The 26,664-nt window shown below is 50.3% G+C and overlaps 1 protein-coding gene across 3 annotated transcripts in view; it reads left to right on the top strand.

Moving 5' to 3' along the window:
* The window catches only part of GRID1 (glutamate ionotropic receptor delta type subunit 1), a 793,647-nt gene that overhangs the window by 144,019 nt on the left and 622,964 nt on the right, over positions 1–26,664 (top strand). For all 3 annotated transcript variants that reach the window (XM_024253748.3, XM_054522339.2, XM_063727589.1), the window contains exon 3: positions 14,136–14,420. In XM_024253748.3, the coding sequence (XP_024109516.1) occupies positions 14,136–14,420 (285 nt within the window). The remainder of the gene's footprint in view (positions 1–14,135; positions 14,421–26,664) is intronic.

Genomic DNA, 26,664 nt, shown 5'->3' on the forward strand with positions numbered 1-26,664 from the left:
AGCAGGGCCAGCCTGAATGGCCAGGGAGGTGCTGGCCATGGCTTATGTCGTGATGGCTTTGCCTCCTCCTGGAGGTGCAGGGTTGGTCAAGCTGAGAAAGCTGGCTTTGGGGGCCAGCCAGCACCCAGCCAGCCAGCCAGTATCCACTTTTCCATCTTGAGAGACCCTTGCCCCCAGGGTGATCCCCTCAGATGCTGGTGCTGGGTGCATGGCACACCCCCGACACCTGGCTGACTCATTCTCTAAAACAGGCCTCATGTCAACAACTTCAGAGGCTGTGTGCTGTCATGCTGGCTGTTAGGACGGCGATGAGGTGTTGGAAAACAAAGCCCATGCAAAACTTGGGATGAATGAGAAGAGCTCCTGCAGCATGTGGGACACAGGCTGGGTGTGGCACCCCTCACCCCTCACCTGCAGAATTGCACCTGGGCATCCTGCTCAGAGATGGCACCGATGAGCAGAGGATGGCCTTGGACATGCCCAGGCGTCTGACCATCAGCCCAGACCTCACTCTCCTAGCTTGGTTTTGAGTTTGAACCTGGCCAGGCTGCTTTCTTCTCACTCTTCTTGCAGTGGGTGGTAAGTCACCTGCACTTACTGGTGCTGGGCAAAGTGCTTCCTCAGTACTAACTCGACTCTCATTATCGCTCCATGAGGTCAGGACTATCATAACCGCGTTTTCAGGGTAGGGCATGGAGCAGGTGTGACTTGCCCACAGCAGTAAGGTGCAGAGCAGGGATTCGAGTCCGGGTAGTTCGGTGCCAGAACCTGTCCTCTTACCGCTGGGCCAGTCCTTCTCTCTGAGAGTTCTGGAGAGCCTCCTTTCTCTTGTGTCATTGGGCGTCCTCTGCACTAATGTGGCTTTCAGTTTCAAAGGGGCCAAGAAGGAGTGTGTTTAGCACTTGATTGGTAAATGAATGAATGAATGAATGAATGAATGAATGAACACTTCCCGAGGAGGAAGAATTAACATTTTAGAACTTATTCAAGATCTATTTTGTGCCAGTGGCTATATTTTCACATCTGTGTGTGGTGCAGGTGCCATGACCTGTTCTTCTCTGCTCTCCCCCCATTTTACAAAATAAGGCATGAGGCATGACCAACCCAGGCTCTGGGCTGCTGTGTGGTAGAGGTGGGCTGGGGCTTGGGCTTCGTGATTGCCAAGTCCATTCTCTTTGCACAGCCCAGGCTGCCTCCCGGGGGGAGCATCTGTGGACTGGCTGGACAGAGTTAGTTTGTGAGAGATGCCTTCAGCTTCTGTAGTGTCACTTTGCCTCTTCCTCATTCTGTTCACAGTACCCTGGAGTTAGCATTTTGACCAGTAAATGTGGATAACAGTCCACTTGCACTTGGCCACATAAGAATCACAACAAGAAGGATATAAAGAACAGAAAGGACCTGGGATGGGGGAACCCGCTCCATCTACCCCCATTACCTCCCCAGCCTCACCCCAGCTCTCTCCCTCCTGCCCTCACTCTGGGATGGGGAGCCACACATGACCAGGGCTGTAGGGGAGTAGTGTGCAGAGCAGGGAGAAGGGGAGCGGGGGGGCTGCCCCTCACAGGTCATCTCCCTGGGCTTGGCTACAAGGCATGCTGGGGGCTTGCTGGCAGCCAAGGTCAGTAAACAACTAGCCTGAGCAGAGTGAGGGAGGGGCTGCGTCTGTGAAGGGATGGCCCTTGAAGAGGGACCTGCAGCCCAAATACCTGGTTTAAGGGCCATTGGGCAGTTGGCAGCATTGAACTTACGCTGGAGGGTGGGCACAGTCCCCTGGTAATGGAGTCAGGAAAGGTGGATCATGGATTGGGGGTTCTGGGTCAAGAACCCAGCAGCTGGGGGTGCAGGGGTGGCAGCTTCCCCTTGAGGGAATGGGCTAGACCTGCCCATTGGCAGGCTTCAGGCCAGTGCTTCTGTCTTGGTCCCCACCGGGTGACAGGCCAGGGAGCGGCACAGAGGGCTGCATGCACTCCCACCTGACCGGCCCAGGCAGTTGTAGAGGGAGCGAGGTGTGTATGGGAATCCCTGTGACTCTTACCCCAGAGACAGACCCACAGGGTGCTGACTGGCTGCCATTGCCTATGGTTTGCCTGGTGAGCACAGCTGTCTCAGGCTGTCCTGGCGATAGTGGGTGGACCAGGGCCAAGCCAGGATGATGTACATCCCGCATTGTCCTGTTGCTGCCTGCTGCTCCAAGGCATCCAGAGCTGGGGGTCTCACTCCATGCGAGGTGCTAGGGAGACACAAGTCCTGAGGGTGCTCAGTGCTGGTGGTGACAGGGACCCAGGAGCAGTCAATGACACTGAGCTGCAATCACATATAAAGCAGAAAGTGACATCAGAGGAAGGGCCTGTGTTGTCCTGATTGTGGGTAAACAAGAAGGTCCCTGGAGAGGAGGAGGCACTTGTCTGGGTAGATGAGAAGGATTCACCAGGTAGATAGGGGCCAACAGGGGACAGTGAGCTTCTGGCAGGGGAACGGCAGGTACAGAGATGAGGACACAGCATAGCCTCCAGACCCTGCGCTACATCCTGAAGCCTGGAGGTTTCCCTGGGAAGTCTGCTGGCTATGCTGCAGGATTAGTGCAAGGCCTTGGAGCTGGGGCTTGGGGCTGGTTAGGCTGGCAGGGTGGGCCACTCCAACCTTTCCTAGAAGGGCTGCTGGCCAAGGAGTGAGTTTTGCTCCTGCTGCATGAATCACCTGGGGTGGGAGAGACTAGACAGCTGAGGGCCTGGCAGGGGGCATCCTGGTCAGCTTCTAAATCCAGGGTGGAGACGAGAGCCTTGGCACAGACAGGAGCTCTGGAGCAGTCAGCCCTACCAGGGAGGCAGGACATAGGCTGCGGTGGGGGGAGTAATTTCCACCCACACACCTGCATATACCTTTGCTGCTGCGTGCATGAACACACACACACACACACACACACGCACAAGCACACACACATAGAACCGAGACTCAGAAAGTCAGAAGTAGTGATAAGGAGAATGAGAGAGCCAGAGAAAGCTAAAAACAAAAGTCAGACATAGGTTGAGATGAAGAGGGAGAGCCAGAAACCTCACAGAGCCTCAGTTCTCCATCTGGGAGGGATGCTGGGGCCTGCTGTCTGGATGTTCTTGTCTTTCAGGAGACAAATGCAGGTGGGGTGGGGGAGAATTGGACACAGGATCAGGCCTGGTGGCCCGGGGCTGCGGGGAGGGCTGAGGCAGGCTCTGTGGTGTGGCCTGTCCATAGGAGTCTAACTGCAGGCTCCAGTTCCTCAGACCTGGCCTTCATGGGCTTCTCAGTGGTCTGTTGCCAGGAGACCAGCTGGCCCAAAGGCCAGCAGGAGGAGAGACCACCGTGCAGCTCCCTCCCTGAGCCTGTTTTAGAGTGCAGTGGACATTCTCTGTTCCCATGGCCCAGTGACTTCTGGAGAGGTATTTCTTATGAGGTGTTGCTTACAGGAGCACCAAACCCGCAGGCATGTGGAATTTCTGGGAAGCCTGCTGCCTCTTTCCTAGGGCCAGGCCATGATTGGTGTCTGGCCAAGAGCTTTTCTGCTCAACAGCGCTGAGACTACCTCTCCCCGCCCAGACTGAATGAAGGAATTGGCCCCAAGCTCCTCCACTCTCTACTTGGCTGAGTCTCTGAAAACAGGATCCCATATGAGAGGGCTGTGACTAACAACAGAAGTTGATCCTTTTTTGAACACTTACTATGTAACAAACGTTATTCTAAACTTTTTACGTGAATTAGTTCATTTAATCCTCATGTCAGCCCTAGGAGGTGGGACTGTTATTATCCATTTACAGGTGAGGGATAGAGGCTCAGGGAGGTTAAGTGGCTTGCCTGAGGGCACACAGCTACCACAGTGGCCTGACTGTCTCCTGGGCTGGTCCCTTAACTTTGAGATCAGAGACAGCTCAGGCTTTGAACCCAGGCTCCCCTGTGATTTTAGGCAATGCTGTAACCTAGGATCTCTGCTCCTGTTCCTCCTGTCTAGAATGGGGTAGTAGTACCCACTTCCCAGGGAGGCCATGCGGTTCAGCGATTAGTTGAGGGGGCCCTGGCACGGCTCCCTTCCTCCTCTCCCACTTGTCTGCAGCAGAAGGCATGTCCTTGCCCCACCCTGAGCACTGCCATAACCTTATCCTCTTTTTCAGCCTTTTTCTAAACAGAGTTGGAAGCACCTTCTTGGTTACCCTAGGGATCCTTTTCTGGCCCCAGCCTTCCCTGGATGTGGCCACACCTGTCCCTTTCTTTCCCCCTTAGTCCATGTCCTGGGCATAGCTGAGCTCCTCGGAGAGCTCCCTGTGCTGCCCAAGTCTCTGCCCTCTCTGAGCCAGCTGTGCTTCATAGTCTTGGGACCTGAGTTGTCCTGCCCGGGGCCCCATGGAACCAAGGGTTCTCAGATCTGGCTGCTTGTCTCTCCCTTCCTTTGCCAGCCCCAGGACAGCACCGTTGCTTTCTCCCTAGCTTCTCGTTGTCCTTTTCTGACCCCGAACCACTCCCTCCTTCTTGGGCAGAATTAGATGAAGTGAATTGCCCAGGACTCTTGACTCATTCATGCAGGGATTGGATTCTGAACCAAGTCTAGGAGGCCCCATATTCCAAGATCTTTTCTTATTGTGCGCTGAAGGCTAACTCTAGTCTTGGACAAGACAGAATTTTCCATTGCCTCATTCCTAACATGAGTCCCATCCCATTGATTCTCTGACTTACTCGTTTACCTTGAAACACTGATATTTCAAATGATTTCCCTAGTATGGATGTTTCTGTGCTTTCACTCAGCTCATTCAATTGTTCCATATCTTCTGAATATCTCTGCATCAGGCCCTGAACCTGAAGATACACAAAGCCATGAGCCTCAGCTCCTCATCTTGTGACCTTAGGGATTAAGCATGAGATAATATGATATATATGCAATAGAAGTGTGCTAGGATAAAGTATTCCTGGACCTGCAGGAAAAGGAATGGTTAACTTTGCCTAGCAGGGGAAAAGTCAAATAATGCCAAAGAGCAAGAGGCATTTGAGGTGGGTTTTCGGGAATGAGTGGAAGTTTCAAAGGCAAAGTAGGGGAGGAAGAGCATTTCAGGAAAAGGGAATCAGCACGTGCAAAGATAGAGATTAGAATGGGCATGTCTACATGTAGAGAGCATGGGGCACGTGAAGGTTGGCAAGTAAACTGGTGCCATTGTGATGTGTGGAGCTGGGGAGCGGTGGAGGATCTCACAAACTGGACTTTGATCACTTGCAGTGGGGAGCATGGCTAATATTTCAAGGGCGTGCTTTTCGCTGACTTTGGTCTGTATAGTGGGTTGGAGAAAGAAGGGCTGGGAGGCAGGGAGACCAGTTGACTGATAAGGGAGGAATACAGACATTCAAAGGCAGAGTGAGGAGGTGACGTCTTGTGGGCTGGCCCGGGGCTGATGGGGAGCCCAGGAGGAGCTGTCTGGGCTTGGGTTCCTGGGAGTGCTGCAGGAGGCCCCAGTGCTCAACTGCTTTCGAGGTTCTCCAAGACGCTCCGTGCAGGCATGCCCAGGACTCATCACTGTCCTGATTTAACTTTCACAGTGTAGGCTTCTGTGTGAATCCTGGCTGGGGAGCCTAACGTTTCATTGGCGGAGCAGTAAAAGTCATTAATGAGGAGCTGGAGAGCTATAAATAAGTGAGCATGATCCCACCCGGTGTTCCCTGTGTTTCCAATCTGCAGGAGCAGGGAATTGGTTTTGATTCATTAATTGTTACAGGAATGAGGCCCCAGAGATCCCATGGTGCTGCCACCTCTTCCCCACCCTCCTGGTCTGCTTCGTGCATCCTGACTGCATGAGCTGCCCACCTGCCCTGGACGACAGTCCGTCATTCCTCAGGACCATTCGGCCCTGCTCCCCTGGGCCTCCCTGGGCTAGGCTGAGTTTGAGGCCAGAGATGCTGGGGCTCCCAGCCTGGTAGTGCTCCTGGTGAGATACTTGCACAGCTGCTGCTGCCTGAGCCAGGCCTCAGGCTCATACCTCTTCCCTCCCCACTGTCCCCTTGGTTCTCTGCAAACTCTTGGTGAACCCCTCCTTAGAAGGAGTGTCGGCTTTAAGGCTCCCCTTCTCCAAATCATGGGATATGGCTTTGCCTTTTGGTGAACATGAGCACTGTGAGACCTTGGCAAGTTTGAAAACTTTGTGTCTCACCCACGAAATCTGGACTCCAGTTGTGCTTATTTTCCAGAGCTGTTAGGAGGATTCTTTTCTTTTCTTTTCTTTTTTTGATACGGAGTCTTGCTTTGTAGCCCAGAATGGAGTGCAGTGGCACTATCTTGGCTTACTGCAGCCTCCGCCTCCCGGGTTCAAGCAATTCCCATACCTTGGGCTTCCGAGTAGCTGGGATTATAGGCATGGGCCACCATGCCCAGTAAATTTTTCTGTATTTTTTTTAAGTAGAGACAGGATTTCACCATGTTGCCCAGGCTGGTCTCAAACTCCCAAGCTCAGGCAATCCGCCCACATTGGCTTCCCGAAGTGCTAGGATTACAGGCGTGAGCCACAGATTACATAGTTTCTTGCTCTGCTGTGCTGTGCTGGGTGCTGGGGGTCAGGGGGGCGGGTAAGCAGTGAAGGTGCTTCTGCTTATGGGCAGAATGAGACCACACAAAATAGTCCAACATGGCAAATGTTTGTTAGTGCCATGAAGGCAAACCATGGTGAGGGAAGATTGGGGACGGTGTGGAAGGTTCTCTAGAGGGAATGATGGTTACCCACCCAGCACACGGGAGAAGGAGAATTAGCCAGACAGACGTAGCAGAAGTACTTTAGGCAGTGGGGAGAGTGTGGGAAGAGTCCTGGCAGTGTGCAAGAGCTTGGGACGCTTGAGTTACTGCACAAAGGCCTGCTACCTGGAACACAGGGCATAGGGTGTGGAGTATGCTGGGCCTGTGTGTCCCATTAGGGTGTGCATTTTGTTTTAAGGCCAGTGGGAAGCTCATGTGGTTTTAAGCAGGGACAGCACTGTCTGGTTGGTGCTTTATAAAGGCCAGTCCACTAGCGTGTAGAATGGACAGTGTGTCCATCTGGGACAAGTGGGGAGGTTGGAGGTGTAAGGGTCCACTGGGGAGGTGACAGTGTTCTGGACCAAGGTGATGGCAGTGGAGTGGAGGAAAGTTGACAGACTCAAGATCTCGAGATATATTTGGGAGATAAAGCATTCAAGCCTAGTGGTGGCTTGGGTGCAGAGGGCCAGTGAGAGAGAAGGGTTAGGAACTAGTGGGTGGATGGGACACCACTTTACTGAGTTTGGGAGACCGGGAAGAACAGACTCACATCCTAGGCAGCTCAGTGTTGATGCATCAAGTTTGAGCTGCCAAGGGACTCATTAAGTGGAGATCTCAGGCAGATGGGTGGGTGGGGGTTAGGACCCCAAGGGGAGCCTTGTGGGCTTGAGCAATAATGGTAGAGCCCTCAACAGGGCCGGGCTTAGTGTTCAGTGGGGTGGGTCAAACATGCAAGGAAGGTTGATGATTCCGTAGAGAGAGGGTATAGATGATGGATCTGGGTGTGGGAAAAGGCCAGAGGAGGGAGGCATCGGAGCTCAGGAGCAGGGACCAGCCTTAGGAGAAACTTTTCTCTTCAGCTTTCAGCACAGACAGGGAGGTGTGGAGCTCTGGAGGCAGGAAGTCACGCGAGATAGCTTGTGATGATGGCTTCTGATTCATGAAAAAGGATGTAAGTCATTCGTTGAACTTGGGGAATAAATCTGGGTGGTTCAAGAAGAACAGGGAGGGAGGTGGTAGAGATGTGTCAGCGTGGGGAGCCCTGCTGAGGTGGGTGACTGCCACGTGGCCAAGGTCACCAAGTTGCCAGGTGCGTGACGCTCTCTGTGGCCCTGCACTGCTTGCCGGCAGTGTGGAGAAGAGCGTGGGCAGGTTGATCCACCCTGAGTTGACTCCTAGTTGGGATTTCAGCAGCCAGGCTACATAAGGAAAGAGAGGGATTCTGTAATGGAGTGACCGGAGAGGAGGAAAGCAGGCTCCAAGGCAGGAGGTGGGGTTGCTGCAGGTCTCTGGGAAGTTGGAGAGTGGGCAGAGAATCACTGAAACACAGTCTGTGGGGCAGGATGGACACCTGTCAAGTGGGTGTCCTGTGCTCTGGAGGGAGGCGCCTTCTGCAGGAGGGGCGGGAGTGCCAGCTCACTCCAGGGCCCGAGCTCTAGCATTGGCCTCTTACAGCACCACCACCCATCCTCCCCCCCCATTTTATGGTTTTGGTTACCTTTTAAATGTCTTAATAAAAGATGAAATGTATTTATTCTCCATAGATCAATAATTTACTATGAGTTATGACAATACTAAATTTGGTCAATTATTTATCAGCTCTAAAGTATTTATAAATGCTACCTTAATTTAAAGCATTAGCCATTGGAATTCAAATATTAATAAAGCTTTTTCCCATTTAAAGGAAGAAAGGAAGAGTACAGATAATGAGGGTGGCTGGGGGCAGGTGGGTGCTTGTGGAGGTTAAGATTATTGTAGGAACGAGATGGCTCGTGGAGCAGCCTGGGGGGTGGCAGAGGTGCTGGACTCCCTTGGGGAGAGACCATTCCTTCTGGGCAGGCAGGGCTGAGCCCGATTTGCCCAGAGCCTGGCTCTTTTTTCTGTTGCCCGTGGAGAGGAGCTGAGCCTTGCCAGGTTCCTCTGAGGTTAGGGCATCAGGTTGTTTCTCCCCAGGTGGAGGCTGTCTCTTGCCTCATCCATTTGGAAACGTCCTGTTGTTCTTTAAGGTGGCACCCAGGGTCCAGCTAACACAGAAGCTGCCGGTTGAGGGGGCTTGGGACCTCAGAGTTGCAGGGGCTGCATGGGCAGATCTTCCTGGGTGAGCAAGCCTGGGGGGCGATGCCTCCAGGGCACCTGACAGAGGGAAAGGCTGAGCTGGCAGTGGCCAGTGTCATGACTGGGGGTGGCACCAGGAACCGTAGGTCTCTTCTAACACATGCCTTCTGGGGTATTGCTTCCCACGGCCTTGTTCTGAGAATGTTCCAGAAATCCCCACGGGGATGGAGAATAGTGGGCATGGATTAGTGATGGTGCCCTGAGTGACCTCAATGTCTGAGGGCACCTTTCTCACCTCCAGCACCCACCTGCAGGCACCCAGTGACTTGATGAGTCAAGGATCTGCATTCAGGGGAGACAGGCCTTGTTCCTGCCTGCCTACTCCTTCCCTGGGGCCTGCACTGAGCTGGGAGGTGCCCTGGGGATTTCTATCCAGGGACAGTTGGGTAGAGTCAGCCTGGAATCCTGGATTCTGTCCCCTGCTGGCCACTTTCTCTTTGCAGCATTGGATGTAGAGGTGCCTGGTGGTCTGGTGTTCTCTTTGCTGTTTGCTCTCTGGCTGTGTGGCCCTGGCCAAGCAACTAGCACTCTCTGTGCTCTGATTTTTTTTTTTAACCAGGAAATCAGAAATCTCACCTGGGGTGAGAGTTACTGAGAGTTTGTCCTGTGAAGTGGCCAGTACCTCACCTGACATGTCCCACCCCTGAGAGTCCGCTGTCTGGAAAAGCCTGGATGGGTGGGATGTGAACATCTTCTCCAGGGAAGCAGGTGGGAATGTGACTGTGGATTGTGCAGTTGTATCGGGAATGCTGGCTGGGCACCCCCCCACCCCCAACGCTGAGCTCTGAGTAGCCCTTTCTTTTGTGGAGACCCTCCGCTTTCCCAGGACACAGGGTGCAGGTGAGGGGGCTGGAAGATGCTCATTACAGTTTGTCTTTACTTACTTTCCCAGCTGACGGATGGGTCATTCTCAGGGGACCCTTATCAGTCCATCAAGCCTGTGTTGTAATCAAGAGAGACATTAGCTTTGTGACCATATAATATGGAGGCAAAGAATTATAACAAAAGCTGTTATCCTCTAGAGAGCTGTACAAACATCTTTGAGCATCATCCTAGGTAGCGATGACTTCTGAGTTGTTACTGCGTGCCAGGCAGCATGAATGGCTGTCCACATATAAAGACCTTTCATGGCACACGTGGAGCAGCCCTGTGAAGAGCGAGCCATCATCTTTATTTGACCCCCCCTAAGAAGAAAGAAAGAAAGACAGAAAGAAATAGAGAGAAAGCCAACCAGTAACCCAGAGAGGACCAGCCCTCACCCACAGTCCCAGCTTGTGACCAGGGCAGGCCCCGGACTCCGGCCAGGTGGCCAAGTCCCGGTCCTGGGGTTCAGCATCTGTCACAACAACCAGGGCATGCATTGTGTAACATCCCATCACACACAACCTTGATTAAGCTAATAGCTGATTTGGCTTTTATCTGATGTATTTTGATCTTATTATTTTTATGTTAGAAGCCTCCAAATAACCATCATTTCAACAGTGCCCCAATTAGCAGGCCATTCACAGTGGATTGGAAATTGACTCACATCGGGCCTCTCCATTAGCGCCTGGGAGAGGCTTCCAGCCTTAATTACCCATCCTGTTTGTGGAGGCCTGGCGCTTACAACGCTGCAGGTGGCTCCACGAGGGGTGGGCCAGCAGTGCCCACCTCCACGGGGAGGGCGAGATGGCTCTTGCCTGTGACTACTAATACTTAAGATCCTGGGCATGACTTTGATGGAGAGATGGGATGTCCAAGGAAGGGGCAGGAGGCTGACATCTGTTCAGCATCTTGTGCACTGTGAGGCATTGGCACTTGCTGTCCACGTCCTAAGTTAGTGCTCTCATAGCTCTGCTGGGTAGAGATTCTTATTCCTATTTAATAGAAAATGGAGGCTGAGAAAGGGACATGCCCATGGCTGTGTGGCTACTGACCGGAGGAGCCAAAACTGGAACTTGGGTGAACGTGAGATCCGAATGCTCTTCCCACCACTTCTGGTGAGGTGGTAGCTGGTGAGGGTTCAGCCCGGCTATATGTCGTTGTCACTCTGCACCCACCTTGTGCTGCTCTCCTGAGACCCTGAAAGGTTCTAAGTCCCTTCCTTCCTTTGAGGCCCTGGTGCCAACCACAAATGAATTTACCCTCCTCTGTGTCCCAGGGAGCTTCCTTTCTCTTTCCTCCAGTTGAGTTGCAGAGTCTGTCTCCTCAGTGGATCCTAAGCTCCTCAAAGATGGGACCTGTGGTCATCCTGCTCCTCCCCCTGACAGTGCTTAGGGCAGGGGCTGGCTTGTGGGGGGTGAGCAGGGATACCAAGTGTATGTATGAGACAAGGAGGGCAGGAGCCAGTGGCATGAGTGCCCCGATGGGGAAACTGAGGCTCAGAGAGGTTCTGCAACTTCAGAACCTGACATATATGGAGTGGGGACAGATGATGACCTGGGAGGGATCCAGGCAGGTGGGGCAACAAGAGCCAAAAGTGACTGATGGCTGCAAGGAGGACTCTCCGTGGGAGTCCTGGGATGGGACAATTCCACAATTGAGTGTTGGAGTTCCTGGACAATTTACGTCCCAGGGATATACAGTTTATTTTGCACAATTGCTGTTTAAGATTATAAATGTATTGTATTGGCATTAAAGAGAGCATGCACAAGAAAAAATATCCATGCATTGTCATAGTGCCTTAGCCTTTAGTGTTTTCTCTTGCTGTTTTCATGGGCGTGCTTTCTGCCTAGCTGTAATCATAGTTAGCATATAATTTTGTGCCCTGGTATTTTCACGTGGCCACCTCTCAGAAGCATTTTCCCCATGTCTGTGGCAGTGTTCATTGTGTGGCCTCACATCTCATTATCTGGAAAATGGATGCAATGATACCTACTCTACACAAATGTCCTGAGAATACTGTGAATTCACATGTACAAAGGACACCAACAGAATTTGGCACAGAGGCAATTCTCACACAATAGTCCTTCCTCCTATGTAGTTTTCCTGCTTATCCATTATCAGAGGATTATTTTTCTTTTTAAAAGGAATTATCTGTTTATGTCACAAAATTTTGGCAAATATAGAAAAGAAAGAAAACCACTTTCAGGTTTCTTCTAAATTGCAGTCACTTTTAACATTTTGCAATATTTTTTTCTGGTTTTTCTTTCATGCATGTTGATGTTTTATTTAATTGATAAAATGAAATACATACAATTTTGTATCACTTTCACCTACCTTTTTTATGACAGGCACTTTCCCATGTTATTGTAGTATCTTCTTGACTAGTTTAAAGGCTAGATATACTTTCAGAAAATGGGGCACTTTCATAACCACTCACCTATTTGCATCTTTTAGATCATTAGCAATATTCCAAGAGTATGGATAGTGTCCTCTGAATGGTTTTGGATTGAGTGCTGTTCCTATGGTTTGGACAGGTACCCAGAGAGGAATTATTGACTGGGGCCATGGAAATTCTTTCATGGTGTTCTTGCACGAGTCTTTACTGCTATTGTGAACTGGGCTTAGCATGTGTCTGGGAAAGGATGGTGAACAGAGCAGGCATGACCCTTGTACTCCTGGAGCCTGGGGTCAAGTTGGAGAGCCAGCCAGCAACACAAGCAATGTGTGGCTCATGACAGCGAAGTGCAGTGAAGGAGGATCATGCCACAAGGGTCATGAGCCAGTCTGGGATGCTGAGTCTGAGTTTTGAAGCAAGAGTGAGCATCAGGATTGAAGAGGTGGGTTTGAGGGTCCAGGGTGGGCAGTTGGTTGGGATGTAGCAGAAAAGGGTACGGTGAGGAGCATGAGGCTGCAGGCATGGGAGCTTGCAAGACCACCCTTTCAGGAGTGGGCTTTTACTTTATCCCTAGGCTCTTGGGGGGCACAGCAGGGCACGCAATGGATTTCTGTTTAGGAGAGAACTCAGCAGACTGGAGCTGGGGTAGGAGGGGGCCAGGGCATCTGGGGGACTGTGAGATTCACAAGACCTCATCATCTCTTGTTTAGCTACCCCCTGCTGGTGGCCTTGAAGAGGAGAGAACCATAGGATTTGGGTTCTCTTCCTGCTGGTGCTCATGCAGGTGCAAGGCGAGCGCCCTTGCATGGAGGGCAGCCGGCCTTTGCTGCTGGAGAGTGTGGGGGGACCCTCCCCTTCCCACATGTTCCCCTGCCTCCCACTGCCTTGCTCCCTGGGGTCAGTTCCCCCTTTTCTTCTCTCCCTCTCCCAGTCTTATCTGAGGCATTACATAAACCCAAGGGCTCTTGACCGAAAGAACTGCATTGTCAAAAGTTGTTCAAAGTCTACTGTGTGCAGCAGATGGCCTGCTGCCATTCACAGCCTGTGTTTTGAAACTGCATCTGCTTCTCCACATCCTTGCCATCGCATAAACCATTAGTAAGAGATGTTTGCTTAAAAACTGGTGCAGTGGATTGCGGCATTGGGAGGTGCATCATTCTATTAATTGGTTGATGTCCCAAAAAAGTGTACGCATGTGGCTACAAGGGGCGCCTCTTGCAGTTACAGGAGAACTTGTAAAGATGAGCCCCTGAGTGTGTCAGCCCTAGAAGCGGCTGCTGGAGCGTCCATTACGTTCCTCCTCTGCACCCGTGGTAACTGCCTGAGTCGCGGGAGCGTCTTTCTTTGTTATTGTCAAGTGGCTTTTGAATAATCCTGGAACAACTGCTTCATCTGGGGTTTGGCCCAGTATTTTTATGATATGGATCAATTGGATTTGGCCAGAAGACCTAGGGTTTCTTTTCTTTTTTATTTTTTTCCTACATCTTGGGTCCTTTTGGGTAAGTGCCTCTCTGACTTTCGGAAGCCATTTAGTCCCTTCAGTCCCAATCAATTCAGTTCAGTCAACAGTTGTAGAGCACACAGTATATTCTCCGCCCACGGCTAGGCATGAGAATGCACAGATCAACACAATGACGTTTTGGCTCTTAAAGGGCTTATAGTCCTAGGTGGGAAATAGGATGGCTAATTTCACAGCTCAGTTGGGGTGAATCAGGCAGATTTGGGATGGATCTGTGCTCTATCATCCTTCCCTGACTAGCCTAGGGCAAGTGGTTTTGCCCCTTTTGACTTCTATTTTCTCATGTTAAATGGGTACAAGAACGTCTAGCTGGCATTTTCACCAAGGATGTCAGTGAGGCTGTGCTTATGAGAGCCACTGGCCTGCCCAGGATGGTTCTTGGTCCTGGAGGGAGGCAGCCTCTCTTCGGAGTCCCGGACATGAGCTGCCAGGCATGGGGCCTGCAGGTTGAAGCTGGTGCAGCATCGCCCCGATGCTGACCCCTTCCTCTCTCTCTTCTCTCTTTCTAGCCTGTGATCTCATGACCCAGGGGATTTTGGCCTTGGTCACGTCCACTGGCTGTGCATCTGCCAACGCCCTGCAGTCCCTCACGGATGCCATGCACATCCCACACCTCTTTGTCCAGCGCAACCCGGGAGGGTCGCCACGCACCGCCTGCCACCTGAACCCCAGCCCCGATGGTGAGGCCTACACACTGGCTTCGAGACCACCCGTCCGCCTCAACGATGTCATGCTCAGGCTGGTGATGGAGCTGCGCTGGCAGAAGTTTGTCATGTTCTACGACAGCGAGTATGGTGAGTTGTCAGGCAGGCGAGCTGGGGCTGCTTGGGGACAGGGATGGCCAGATGCTGGGAGACCTGAGAGTGGGTGGGGCCCTGAACCGGTGGGGGGTGGTCTGTGCTGAGTGGGCCTCCAGGTGATAGGGTCAAACCTCGAGCTTCATGAGTCAGGAAGAGCTGCAACAACAGCTCCATAGATAGGTATAAAGTTGCCTAGCAACAACACCTTATCATGACGGCTGAAGTTTGAATCATCTTAGAGGTTTCAATAAAATATTAATAAACTGCTGGCAGGGATCCAAAGGGCTGTATGCTGGCACAGGTGGAGGCTGGCCAGCATGGTTCCTCCTGGAGGTCTCCTCTCCAAAGAGTGCCCTTCACACTGGACGATTGCCTGGCCTTCCTGGCTCCTTGCCTCTATCCATCGCAATCTGCCTTCAGTTTCAGGGTTCCAGGCTGGGGCAAAGGTCAGGGGAAGGAATGCCCTGAGTGTCATGGAGCCAGGCTGGGGTTGGTGGGTTGGGAACACTGGGTAGGGCTGGGCATGGCTTCTTTGAAGACCTCTCATATGAAAAAAAATCATAATTTGCTTGTTAGGAAACCACAAAAATGGGCTTTGGAGAAATAGCTTCAGGTTTTCTTATGACTGCTCTGTGAAAACAGACTAGTCTTAATCCTGAGATAGAATGGTTTCCATGTTTAGTGTTTAAACAATTTTTTTGAAAATTATGAGATAATTTAGATTTACATGCAATTATAAGGAGCAACCCAGAGAGATCCAGCATGCCCTTCACCCAGGTTCCCCCGCGGTAACATCCTGCATAGCTGTAGTACAATATTGCAACCAGGATTTGATACAGCCTGTAGGCCTTGTTCATATTTCAGTAGTGCACGTGTTCTTGCAGGTGTGGATTTACTGCTATGCATTTTAAAAATCACATGTGTAGATTCCTGTGACCACCAGTCAGGATACAGAGCAGTTCCTTCACAAGGATCCCTGTGCTACCTCTTTATAGCCACAGCCACCCCCATAACATGTTAGAGGGTGTGGGAGACTGATGAGGGTTGGCAGCCCCACGGCTGGTGCCAGGATGGAATGGGTGGACCTTCGAAAGTCCCATTTTGTCTCTGGGTGATATAATTTCTTTGCTAAGAATGAAACTAAGAAAAGAAATCAGCATATGTTTGCATTTGCCTAAATACTCTTCTTCTCTAAGACTGGAATGTTGTCCTCAGCTCTTGAGCAAATATGCTGTTTGGAGTCTTCCAGGAAGAATTGAAAGAGCAAACAGTCACTGTGCTGAAATAAAGATGAGGTGGATGGGGACAAGGGCAGGACCTGAACTGGACTCAGTCCAGGACCTGGCCTCTCCCTCCCACCCTCCCACTCCTGCTCAGTCCCTGGCCCTTGGGGAGGAGTTGGAGACTTTTTAATAGCCCCAAGCTGCCTGCAGGGATCTCTTAGGGGGCCAGGCCTTCCCGTGAGAACCCTTGGGGCTGGTGGCTCAACCCCAAAGTCCAGCCTGCTCTGAGGCTGAACCCTGTGGAGAGGCATGGACACTGCCAGGGATGGGGGTGCTGTGGTCCAGTGTGCCCAGGCCCTTCCCACCCCACTTTTTCTGGGCACCATTTCTCCGTTTCCAATCTGGCCTGCAGACACAGTTTTCCCCTAGAGCCTGGGAGGCGACCTTGATGGGAGCCTCAGCCGCTGGGAGGGCAGGTGATCAGCTTTCTAGCCTGCCCACCCACCTGGGCTCCTGTGACTCCTGCAGACTGAACAAGGCCTGGTGGCACTTGCCCAAGCCCTGTTTTCTTATTACCCTCCTTACCCTCACTGTGCTCAAGATTCAGGTCCTCAAAGAAAGACGTCCCTGAGACCCACCTGTCCTACAGAGCTGGCAGCTTGGTTACACGCTCTCGCAGACATGCTCATCCTGCCCTCAGCCTGCTCTTGGCTTGTCCTGACTGTCATGAGGGCTGGTCCTCCATGAGCGCTGGACTGCCTGGTGAGGCAGTGAAGTCCAGGAGAGTGGCTGTGTGCTTCCCACCACCATGGCCCTGCAGCCTGCGTGGTGCCTGGCATAGAGTAGCCCCTCGACACATTCATGGATGGGGACATGGAGTTTTCAAGCCATTTTCACACAAAACAAAGGAGGAATGGGGAGAAAGACAAGGGTACTGGATGGTCTGACCTCTGAATACGAGGTGGCAGGGAAGGGGTGTAGGCTAGGAAACAGGTTTTATTCTACAGACACACTCCCCCGCCCCTCTTCTTTCCTCCACCCAGAATCTCCAATGTGACCAAAAGCTGTGTTCCTCTTTTCTGACATGGACACCTTTGCTACCTTTGGTGGGGTTGAAGTTAGTTTCCAACCAGACTGCTCCTTATCAGTAATTCCATAAAGTCACCAAGTGACCAGTAGCTTTCATCTGGAGGACCACTGCAGATGGTTGGTTGAGGCTGCTTGGGAGCTGTGCTGGGAAGGATTCTGAGGCCGTGTGTGGGCTCAGCAGCAGAAAACACCATGATCGGTCTGTGAGGCTTCCATGGTGCAAGAGAGGGATTGGCAGAGAGCTGTCATGTTTGCTGGTTCAGACCTGGAGGGTGGAGGTGAGCGGAGAACCCCAGAGCTGGGGTTCTCAGTCAGAAGACAGCGACAGAGTGGTGTACCCATGGCGCTGTCCAGGGTGCTAGCCCTTCTGGCTCTCCGCTTGCTGGAGGCCAGAGAACTCTTTTATTGGATTCTATGCAGGACCTTCTGCCTTTGCCTGCCCTGGTCATCGGCCTCCTGATATGACAAGCATTGAGGCTTGGTTTCTGCCTCTACACATTTTCTGTAAAATTTTAACCCAGTGCCCAGTGCTTGTCCTGGCTTTCCCCTCATGCCCAGCCCAGCTGCTGCCCATTTCCAACGTGCTTGTGTCAAGTGAGCCAAGGCAGCTCAGCCTATCTGCTGTTTGATGCAGCACATCCAGCCCTTGGAGTGCGAGTGTGGCTGCTCCCTCGGCATGGCTGGCTGTGGCCTGTCCCAGTGTCACTCCTGGGTGGATACACATTGCTAATACAGCCAAGACAAACGGTGCCTCCGGAACACCTTAGGGCCCCTCCTCCCCCTGACTCACCGTAGCACTAGCTGCAGATGAGCACAATTCAAAAGCAAATTAAGGGTAAAGTCAAACAGAAGTGGTTTGGGAATATAGCAACTTTTTTTCAATGCTGATCTGCAAGTACCTTTATGTATTTTACTTCTTTCTAGCTACCCAACATCCCTCTGAGGTCAGATTATTGCTACATTTTACAGATGAGGAAAATGAGGCTCAGAAAGGTTCTTCCTGATTTTAGTACCCATGCATTTAGCCAAGGCATCATCCTATTTCTGTAATTTGGATTTACTAGGCTCTAGCTTCCTGCTCCTGTCCCCAGCCAGTCAGAGTTGATGCCAAGAAAGAGGGAGGTAGTTTGGAAGGACATGGCATGCTCTAGGCTGATGCAGTCACTTTAGTGAGCATCATACATAGGCTCCCTCCTTTGTGGGGCAAGGCCTGATTCTTCCTCATTTGCCCATCAGCCTTCCCTTTAAACCCTGGAATGTCCTGCCCCAGGTGGAGCCTGAGGACTGGGCATTTGAGTCAGGAGTTAGAGATCAGAGCAGGAAAAGCCATGGGCTCCAAGACAGAATTTGGCAGAAGGGTGAGAGAGGGGTTGGTATGTATATAGTTTACAAGATGTGCTATTTGGTAAAATTCCACTGAAAATACTTATATGCTTGTTGTGACAGTGAAAGGAAAAATAAAAGAGAAGACGACATTTGAGAGAGAAAATTTGCAACATTAAAATACCAAAAGTTTGGATCGAAAAGAATGGAGAACTTTCTGAGTTGCCACTTCAAATGCTGGGATGTTCATGTGTGTATGCATTGGCAGGGGCCGGGGTGGGAGGGGGCGTGCTAGTAGCTGTATCCACAATTTCCCTCTAGTGAATAAATTTGGATGAAGGTTGTAATTATGATGAGCTCTTAGATATCATTGACTCCTTCATTGAACAAATATTCACAGAATCCCTACCGCATGCCAGGTATTTTGCTAGGCACTCATTTTCAATGAAGACACAGATGGGTGGAGTAACCTGGCTAATGTTGCATGGGCTGGCATTGGAAGTTAGGGCCCAGGGGCCCAGGGGCATCTCCAGGGCACGGCAGTCCTTTCTTGGCCTCTGGGCTAGCTCGCAGACCTGAGATGGGTTGGGAGCTGGGATTCCACAGAAACAAAACATCAGGGCTCTGTTTGAGTGGCCACTGTCTATTTGTGCTAGTTTAAAAATTATTTTTTAATTGAAAGCTACACGTGGTTACGATGTATATGTTCAATTAAAAGATTAATAACCTGAAGACTCATGAACCCACAATCAGTTTAAAAAATATCAAGGAGCCCTTGTGTGCTTCACCTGACCATGTCTCCCCTACAGAGGGACTTAAACACTCTCCTGATTGTGTGCTAACAAGTCCCTCGCTTTCCTTGATAGTTTTTTTTTCTTTTTGTGTGTCTGAAGTTTTGCCAAGTTGTATCTAAGCATGGAAATTTTAAATTTGTGCCTCATATATTTAAAACACTGTACATGTATTTCACTGTTTTAGAGGATCCCAAGCCAATGTCTTTTTTTTTTTTTAACTTTTATTTTAGGCTTAGTGGTACAAGTGCAAGTTGGTTACATAGGTAAACTCATGTTGTGGGAGTTTGTTGTATACATTATTTCATCACCAAGATAGTAAGCCTAGTACCCATTAGTTGTTTTTCTTGATCCTCTCCCTCCTCCCACCCTCCACTCTCCACCCTCCCATAGGCCCCAGTGTGTGTTGTTCCCCTCTGTGTGTCCATGGGTTCTCATCATTTAGTTCTCACTTATGAGTGAGAACATGCCATATTTGGTTTTCTGTTCCTGTGTTAGTTGGCTCAAGATAGTGGCTTGCAGCTCCATTCCTTGATAGTTTTATCATACAAGTATGGGGCCTGTGGTTGGTTTGCGACTCATATATGTGGAATAACACTTCTGCATGCTTCTGGGATTGTTTTTTAATTTTCACTCAGCATTAGGTTTTTGAGATTGATCCGTTTGATGCAGGTGGATGTATTAATCATTTTTATTGCTGCACTGTATGCCCTGATTTATTTATCCACTTTATTGTCCGTGGGCATTTGTGTTGTTTCCAGGATTTTGTTATTACCAAAAATACTGATAGCAACATTCTCATATTTGTCTTTTGGTGTTTGTGTGCAAGAACTTTTCAGGGTCTATTCTGAGGAGCAGAATTCCTGGACTCTTGGGTCAGTGCATATTTCACTTTATTAGGTTAGACCAAACTGTTTTCCAAAGCATTCCTACCTATTCACACTACCATGTGCAATATATGAGATTTCCCCAAGTCCCCTAACCTCACCAACACTTGTCTTCTTGTTACTTTTAGGTTTCTAGTGCAAAATGTAATTTTATTTTGATTTTAATGTACATTTTCTTGATGATAGATGAGGTTGGGTATCTTTTCATATCTTTATGGGCTATTTTTATTTTCTCTTCTGTGAAACACCTGTTTGTAGTTGATTTTTTTGCCTGTTTTTAAAATCGAGCCTTTTCTTTTTAAGTGTGGCAATATCTTCTTTAAGTTAATTGTTTGTCTTAGTGAACAGAAATTCTTTATTGTATTGTTGTCAAATGTAGTCATCTTTTTTTATGGCTAGCTCTCTTGCTTGTCTTGTTTAAGAAGTCCTTTCCTACCCGAATGTCAGAAAGAAATTTTCCTGCTGAAACCTCCCTCTCTATATGGAGAGCAGATATTGTCCACCTGGCTAGGTGCCCACAGCTAGGGCCTGGCCAGGCTGCGCCTGCCTTCCCCTGCCCCTCCGCGAGCCCAGCAAGCCTACCTCTCTCAGCATCTGTGGGCTGATATTCCTTCCACCCTGACACTGCTCCACTTTGCCATGTCTTTGGGCCAGTCTTTTTCTTGGTGGCAACTGAAGAAAGCTCATGCAAATTCAGTGCAGCCTATGGCAAGGTGGTTAGGAAGAGCTTCCTGGAGGAGGTGACATTTAAGCAGGTGCTTAAATAGGAGTAGTTTTTATTTTTTATTAGGCAAGCAAAGAGCACTGGGGGCTGGAGCTGACATTTAAGCAGGTGCTTAAATAGGAGTAGTTTTTATTTTTTGTTAGGCAAGCAAAGGCCACTGAGGGCTGTAGGAAGAGTGTTGTAAGCAGAGGGAAGATCTTGCTTCCCTCTTTCCAGAGGAAAGGCCTGGGGGCAATGGAGAGGAGAAAAGATCATATGGCTGGAATATGGGAATTGGCTAGGGATAAGACTGGAGAGACAGTCGGAGGAGGCTTTAGATGCTTAGGATCCCCAGAAATCCCTGGGAGCCATACCTTGCTACCTCAGGTGGCACACTTGGGTCCTGTTCTTTATACCCCATCCAGAGATTTGAAGACAGACAAAGTCAAAGCCTTCATCTCTGGAAGGCTCTGGTCCTTTCATTGCGTCCTGTCTGAAGTCATTGTCTGCAAACAAAAGGGCAGAAACTGACACATTCTCAGGAATGATGATCTGAGTTAGGACAAACCACAGTCCCAGAGTCTAAGCTAGAGGTAGGGCCCGAATTTCCCAGATGACCCAGGCGTCATGCTAGGGGGTAACAGCTCCAGTCCCTCTAGCCCTTGCTTCATGCTGGGTGCCCTGAAAGAGCGTGGAGCTGCCCTTGCTCACATCATCCCAATGGCAACCCCACATGGTGGGTTCTGTACTCAGAGAAGTAAAGGGATTTGCTCTAGGCCATATGGCTGGTGAGTGGGGGGTCTGGCCAGCTCTGGTTCCCAAAGGGTCCACAGCTCTGTTCACAGCCTCTTGGCAAAGCTATGGGGAGCAAACACCGTGGTAGAGTCTTTGCTTGATGTACAAAGATTTATTGTGGCATTTTTGGTGACATCAGAAATTAGCAACAACCTAAAGGTCCATCTTCAGCAAATTGGTTAAATATATTATGATATGTACATTTAATGGAAAACTCTAGTTCCTTATGTACTGAGTGGAAGTAGTTCCAAAACGTGGTGCTGTTAGCTGACAATAGAGAAGTGAGAATGGTGACGTGGGTGTTGCTTTGTGTACAAGTGAGCTTGCATGCCCCTCCAGCTCCGGCTGCTTGCTGCTCCGTGAGTGTGCCCGGCACAACCTGCTGCAGAGGCTTTGGGCTGGCTGTTTCCTCTGCCTGGGACCCTCTTCCTGCACGTGCAGACGTCTGCAAGCTGCACCTTCAGGGCTTTGCTTCAATTCCATCTGTCCCGTGGGGCCTTCCCTTTCCAATTTATTTAAAAATGGAACTCTATTTTCTCTTGGCCCCTCTTTCTCCCTTTTTCCATTGAATTTATTGCCATTTACTCAGCTTTTGATGTCTGTCTTTCCCCAACTAGTTCCATGCAGACAGGCAGTTTTGTTTGCTTGGATGAGTGATACTGGACCCACAGCGTTTAGAACAGCACCTAAAGCTTAGTAGGTGCTCATTAAATATTTGATGAGTGAATGAATGAATCGATATTTTGAGGGTGTTTCATTGCCCATTTATTGGCCCAGGAGCATTTGTTTCTTTCCTTGAGTTTACCAATTACAGCAGTAATATATGCTTCCTATGGAATCCGAGTATGTGCAAAGGCAGAGCCCCTCCCTCCTCCACTTTCAGCAGAGCACTGGCTTGTTCACCCTGCTGTGTTTCTGTCTGTACCTTCCTCCTTGTCAAGTGTGTAGACTGCCTGTGTATGCCAGGGGTCAGGACTGGATTGTAGTTTAGATATGCCCAGCCCCTGAGAAAGTTCTTCCCATAGCTTCAAGGCAAGAATGACTACAAAACACATATGAATCACAGTGAGATGGCAACGGTGCTGCTGAGGTTTGGTGGGTGAGCCTGGCTTGTGTTGGAAGACTTAGTTCTCTTCCTGGCTTTGTCTTTTTCTAACGTGCTTCTGGGCACACTGACAACTCTTTCTGATCCTTTGTTTTCCCACTTTAGTAGTGGGGATAATAAAAACGCCTACCGTGGAGGGTTCCTGTGAGGCTGAAATGAAATGAAATGAAGTGATGGATTTGAGAGTGATTGCACTCCCTGAGGTCCCAGACCATTTCTCATTTTTCTTACTCCTCTGCAGTACCCAGGACAACGCTGGGTACAAGGCCCGTGATTGAGCCAAATGCTGAACAAACTGTGCTAGGAGCCCTGAAGCCTAGAGCCCCAACTCTGTCCCGGGAGGCAGTGGGTTTTGAATTATAGCTGGGAGCAAGAGGGCTTCTGCAGGTGGAGGAAACCTGTGACTAAAATGCCAGGGTGTGAATGGCATGGCATATTTGAGAGGGAGGAGGTATGGAGGTTCAGCAGCTTATGGGAAAGGATGAAGGGGTCCATGGAAGGGAAGCTGCGCTGGCGGTCTCAGACGCCAGGTTGTCGTGTCTGTCGTAGGGTTTTCCTCTTCTAATGTGAGGCATGTGCTGTGACGTCGAGGCTTGTCCTCTGTGTGAACTTTCTCCTGTGTGGTAAGGATGCTCAAGAACGGAAGCCCGCCCTCTCTGATTGCATTGCTCTGGAATGTTAAAAGGATGAAATTGCCTGTATCTTGTGTGACTAGTTCTGGACTGCAGGAAGTCTGGTGGTTTTGATCCAGGTGGCAGCTGCCTGCCCGGTATTTTCTGCGGAAGGCTCTGGGAGTGGTGACAAGGCCACTTAGAACCAAAAGGTGGGGGTCACACCCAGACACAGCCATGTGGGTAACATTATGTCTCCTCTCAGCCCTTCATATACCCAGTTACCTGCTGGAAGTTATCCTCTTACCCACCTGATGGCGTGGTCGCCGCGGGGGCTTGTTTGCTGCCGACCCCCAGCCAGGGTAGGAGGCTGCACATGAACCTGGCATGCTGCCTCTGATTTTTGGTTTGATTGTTTCAGGTTGCATTGTCTGCCTGTTTGCTTATTTGTTTATTTCCTGCACACATCCAGAGAGAATTTGCAGAGGCTTCTAATGTCTTCTTAGAGAGACACTGAGGTTAAGAAAGCAACTGCATTAGAGAATCAAGAGGTGCCAAGGATGGCTGTGGTCATGCTGTTCTGGCAGCCACAGGTTACAGAGTGGGAGGAAGCAGAGGGACCAGGCCCCATTCAGCACTGCACAGAATCCTCCCTGAGGGACCTGATCTCTACAGGAGACCATGAAGGACAGAATGGATGGCAATTCCGGCTCAACGTTTACAGCAAATGTAGAAGTGGGTTTTGCTTGGCTGTTTCTCAGTCAAGTACAGTTGCTGACCGTGCAGTGTGGCCCTCTCATGGCTCAGCTGATCCCAAGTTGGAACTTACCATTCCTGGAAGAGGGTAGGGATAGGACTTGCCTCTGCCTAAGCTTCTTCTGGGCCGGACTTGAGGCGGGTCATAGCAAGGGTTGTGTGTTCTGGCACTCCTTGCTGCCCATGGAGTGAGGCTTCATGTGTCCATTCAGTTTAGTTCTGTTGGACAAATGTCCACCAAAGGCCTTTGCAGTCCCAGGTGCTGGGTGGGGCTCAGGAGGAGAGCAAGGCAGGCATGGTCCCTGCCCTGACAGGAACTGCTGTAAGTGGGACAAGGGGTGTGACGGGGGCTGTGCAGTGCTCACCATAGAGCCGTAGCAGAGCCGGGGTAGGCCTTCATAAGCATTGGTGGCCGAGTGCAGTCCTGTTGGGGTGAGGAGGGCTGAGCAGAGACCAGCCCAACGTGAGGGGTTCCAGCAGGGCAGAGGGGCTGCCTTGTGTTCTAAGGGGAGTGGGAAGACGTGGAAGGGGAGACAACCCTGCTTTGGGATTTTTGCTTTGAAATTATTTGTATCATATACATAAGTCATACACAAAATGAATATACTCTTGTTGAAAAAAATTAAAACAACATACACATTTAAAACACAAAGCAAGCACCCGTTAGGCACGTGTTCTCCCTCTCCCACCAATCTGCCTTCCTCTCTTGAGGTGAGTAAAGGCCTTGCCTGGACATGCCACACGTGCACACAGATACAGTGCTTTGCAGACGCAGAAGGGGAACCATGCCCTGGTCATTGTTTGGTGACGTGCTTTTACTTGATGGGCTTTGCAGCTTTTGCTCCATATCGCCCACTTTGTTCTACCCCATTCTTTTTGCCTGTTGCACAACATTCTGCAGAATGGGCTTTATTCCTCCATGTCTTGATTCAGGTGGCTTCTAGTTCTTGACTGTCACACAGGGCTGAAGTGCACAGCTGTAGATACATCCTCATGCATGTATCTCTAAGTACTTCTAGGGGCTGGATTGCTAGAAAGCAGAGTAGCTGGGCTGCAGGGGATTCTGTTTTCAAATTGGGAAGCTGGAGTACAGTGATGAGATGCCAGTTACCAAAATAAGGCATAGAAAGGAGAAGTGTTCTGGAGGAGAACAGACCTTGTTCTGGCCCCTGTTTTTTCCATTCTTGGATGCCATCTTGCTGAGAAGTGTGATTGGGCAGAAAGTCAGGGACAAAATCCAAAATCAGAGAACCAGATAAAATGCAGCAAGGGCCCACTTAGGTCGGCAGCAGCTCCTGTGAGAAGCGATTTGAGGATTGAATTATCTGCAGCTTGGTGAGAGTGAGCGGTGGGAGTGAGCAGTGGAAGGGAGAGAGGGAGGTGGTGAGGGCTGGGTGGTCCCTGTGGTGTGTCCTGCACTGAGGGACATGCCTCTCTGGTGGAATGGAGACAAGCTGGCAGGAATTCAGAAAGGAGGGATTCTGAGGTCGCTGACAGGCCTGGAGCTGGGGGATGGGCTGATGTGAGCTGAGGGGTCCCAGAACTGGGACTAATGAGGAAATGCTGCAGAGAATAGGGTGCAGTATGTCAAGGAACTTTCCAACTGTCAGTTGATCTGAGCTGGAAGGGGCTGCCTCTGTCCCCCAGGGACCCACCCTGGGTACTATGGCAGCAAGGTTCTTAGCTCTGGTGTGCCCACAAGCCCCTGGATGATTGGCCATCATGAGATAGAGGTTCTCCCTAGAGACCCTGGCATGGTTTCCCCAGGCCTAGAGGCCCACCAAAGGCCATGTGGTTGAGCTTTGCTAATGGATCATAAAGAGAATGACGTGTCTTGCATTGCTTCTCCCAAAGGAAGGGAATCAAACATTCACTGTATAGTTACTCTGTGCCAGGCACACAACCACAGTTTCTGTCTTGGTCTTTATAGTAACTCAACAAGGTAGGCATCTGCCACCAGGTCACATAAGGAGCAGGCTGAGGGGACCCCAGCTGCAGGTGGCGATTCAGATCTCAAGCCCTCACTCTCCTGACTGCACCCCAACCACCCTGAGCTACAGGTGAGCGCGTTCTGGATACCATGCCCTGGGAATGAGGAGAGAGTAGAGGGTGTAGGTAGGGTGAGCTCCTGAGGCCCCGAGTTAGGAGATGCTGAGGCTGGATGGGGCTAAGGGAACTGGGAGGCATTTTTTCATTGCCTCACCTTCTCTTCTGTTTTCCTTGCTTCCCATCCTCCCGGGCTCTCCTGAGACACACGCTCTGGCCTCTCACACATGCCATTTGCAGAGGGACCCGCACACAGTGGAGCCTTAGGCCTGGGACTCAGGCTCTGGGAGGCTGTGTCCTCACTGTGGGGCCTTTAAGGATTTTGTTGCTGGAGACCCTCGTGGTTCTGTGGAATCACCACATATATCGGTGTGAACATCACCTTTTGGCCCTGGTCCTGTGTGCTGGATTCTACCTGTGCTCTGGGAAGTTCCTACTTTACTTTTGTAGTTTTTTTTTTTTTTTTTTATTGTGGAAAAATATATATACAACACAAAATTTACCATGTTAACCATTTTCATGCACAGTTCAGTGGTGTTAAGTACATTCACATTGCAGTCACTACCATTCATCTCCAGAGGTTCTCATCTTCCCAAACCGAAACTCTGTACTCATACAACAAAGACCCCCATTTCCCCCTCCCTTCAGCCCTGAGCACCCACCGTTCTCCTTCCTGTCTCTGTGACTTTGACTATTCTAGGGGCCTCATCTAAGTGGACTCGTACTGTATTTGTTCCTTGAGACTGGCTTATTTCACTTAGCATAGTGCTTTCTATGTTCCTCCAGACTGTGGCATGCATCAGAACTTCCTTCCTTTTTTAGGCCGAGTAATATTCCATTGTGTGGATAGACAGAATTTTATTGATCTATTCATCCATCGATGGACGCTTAAGGGTTGCTTCTACCTTT

Source organism: Pongo abelii, chromosome 8 (assembly GCF_028885655.2).
Source record: "Pongo abelii isolate AG06213 chromosome 8, NHGRI_mPonAbe1-v2.0_pri, whole genome shotgun sequence".
In the NCBI taxonomy this organism is placed as follows: domain Eukaryota; kingdom Metazoa; phylum Chordata; class Mammalia; order Primates; family Hominidae; genus Pongo; species Pongo abelii.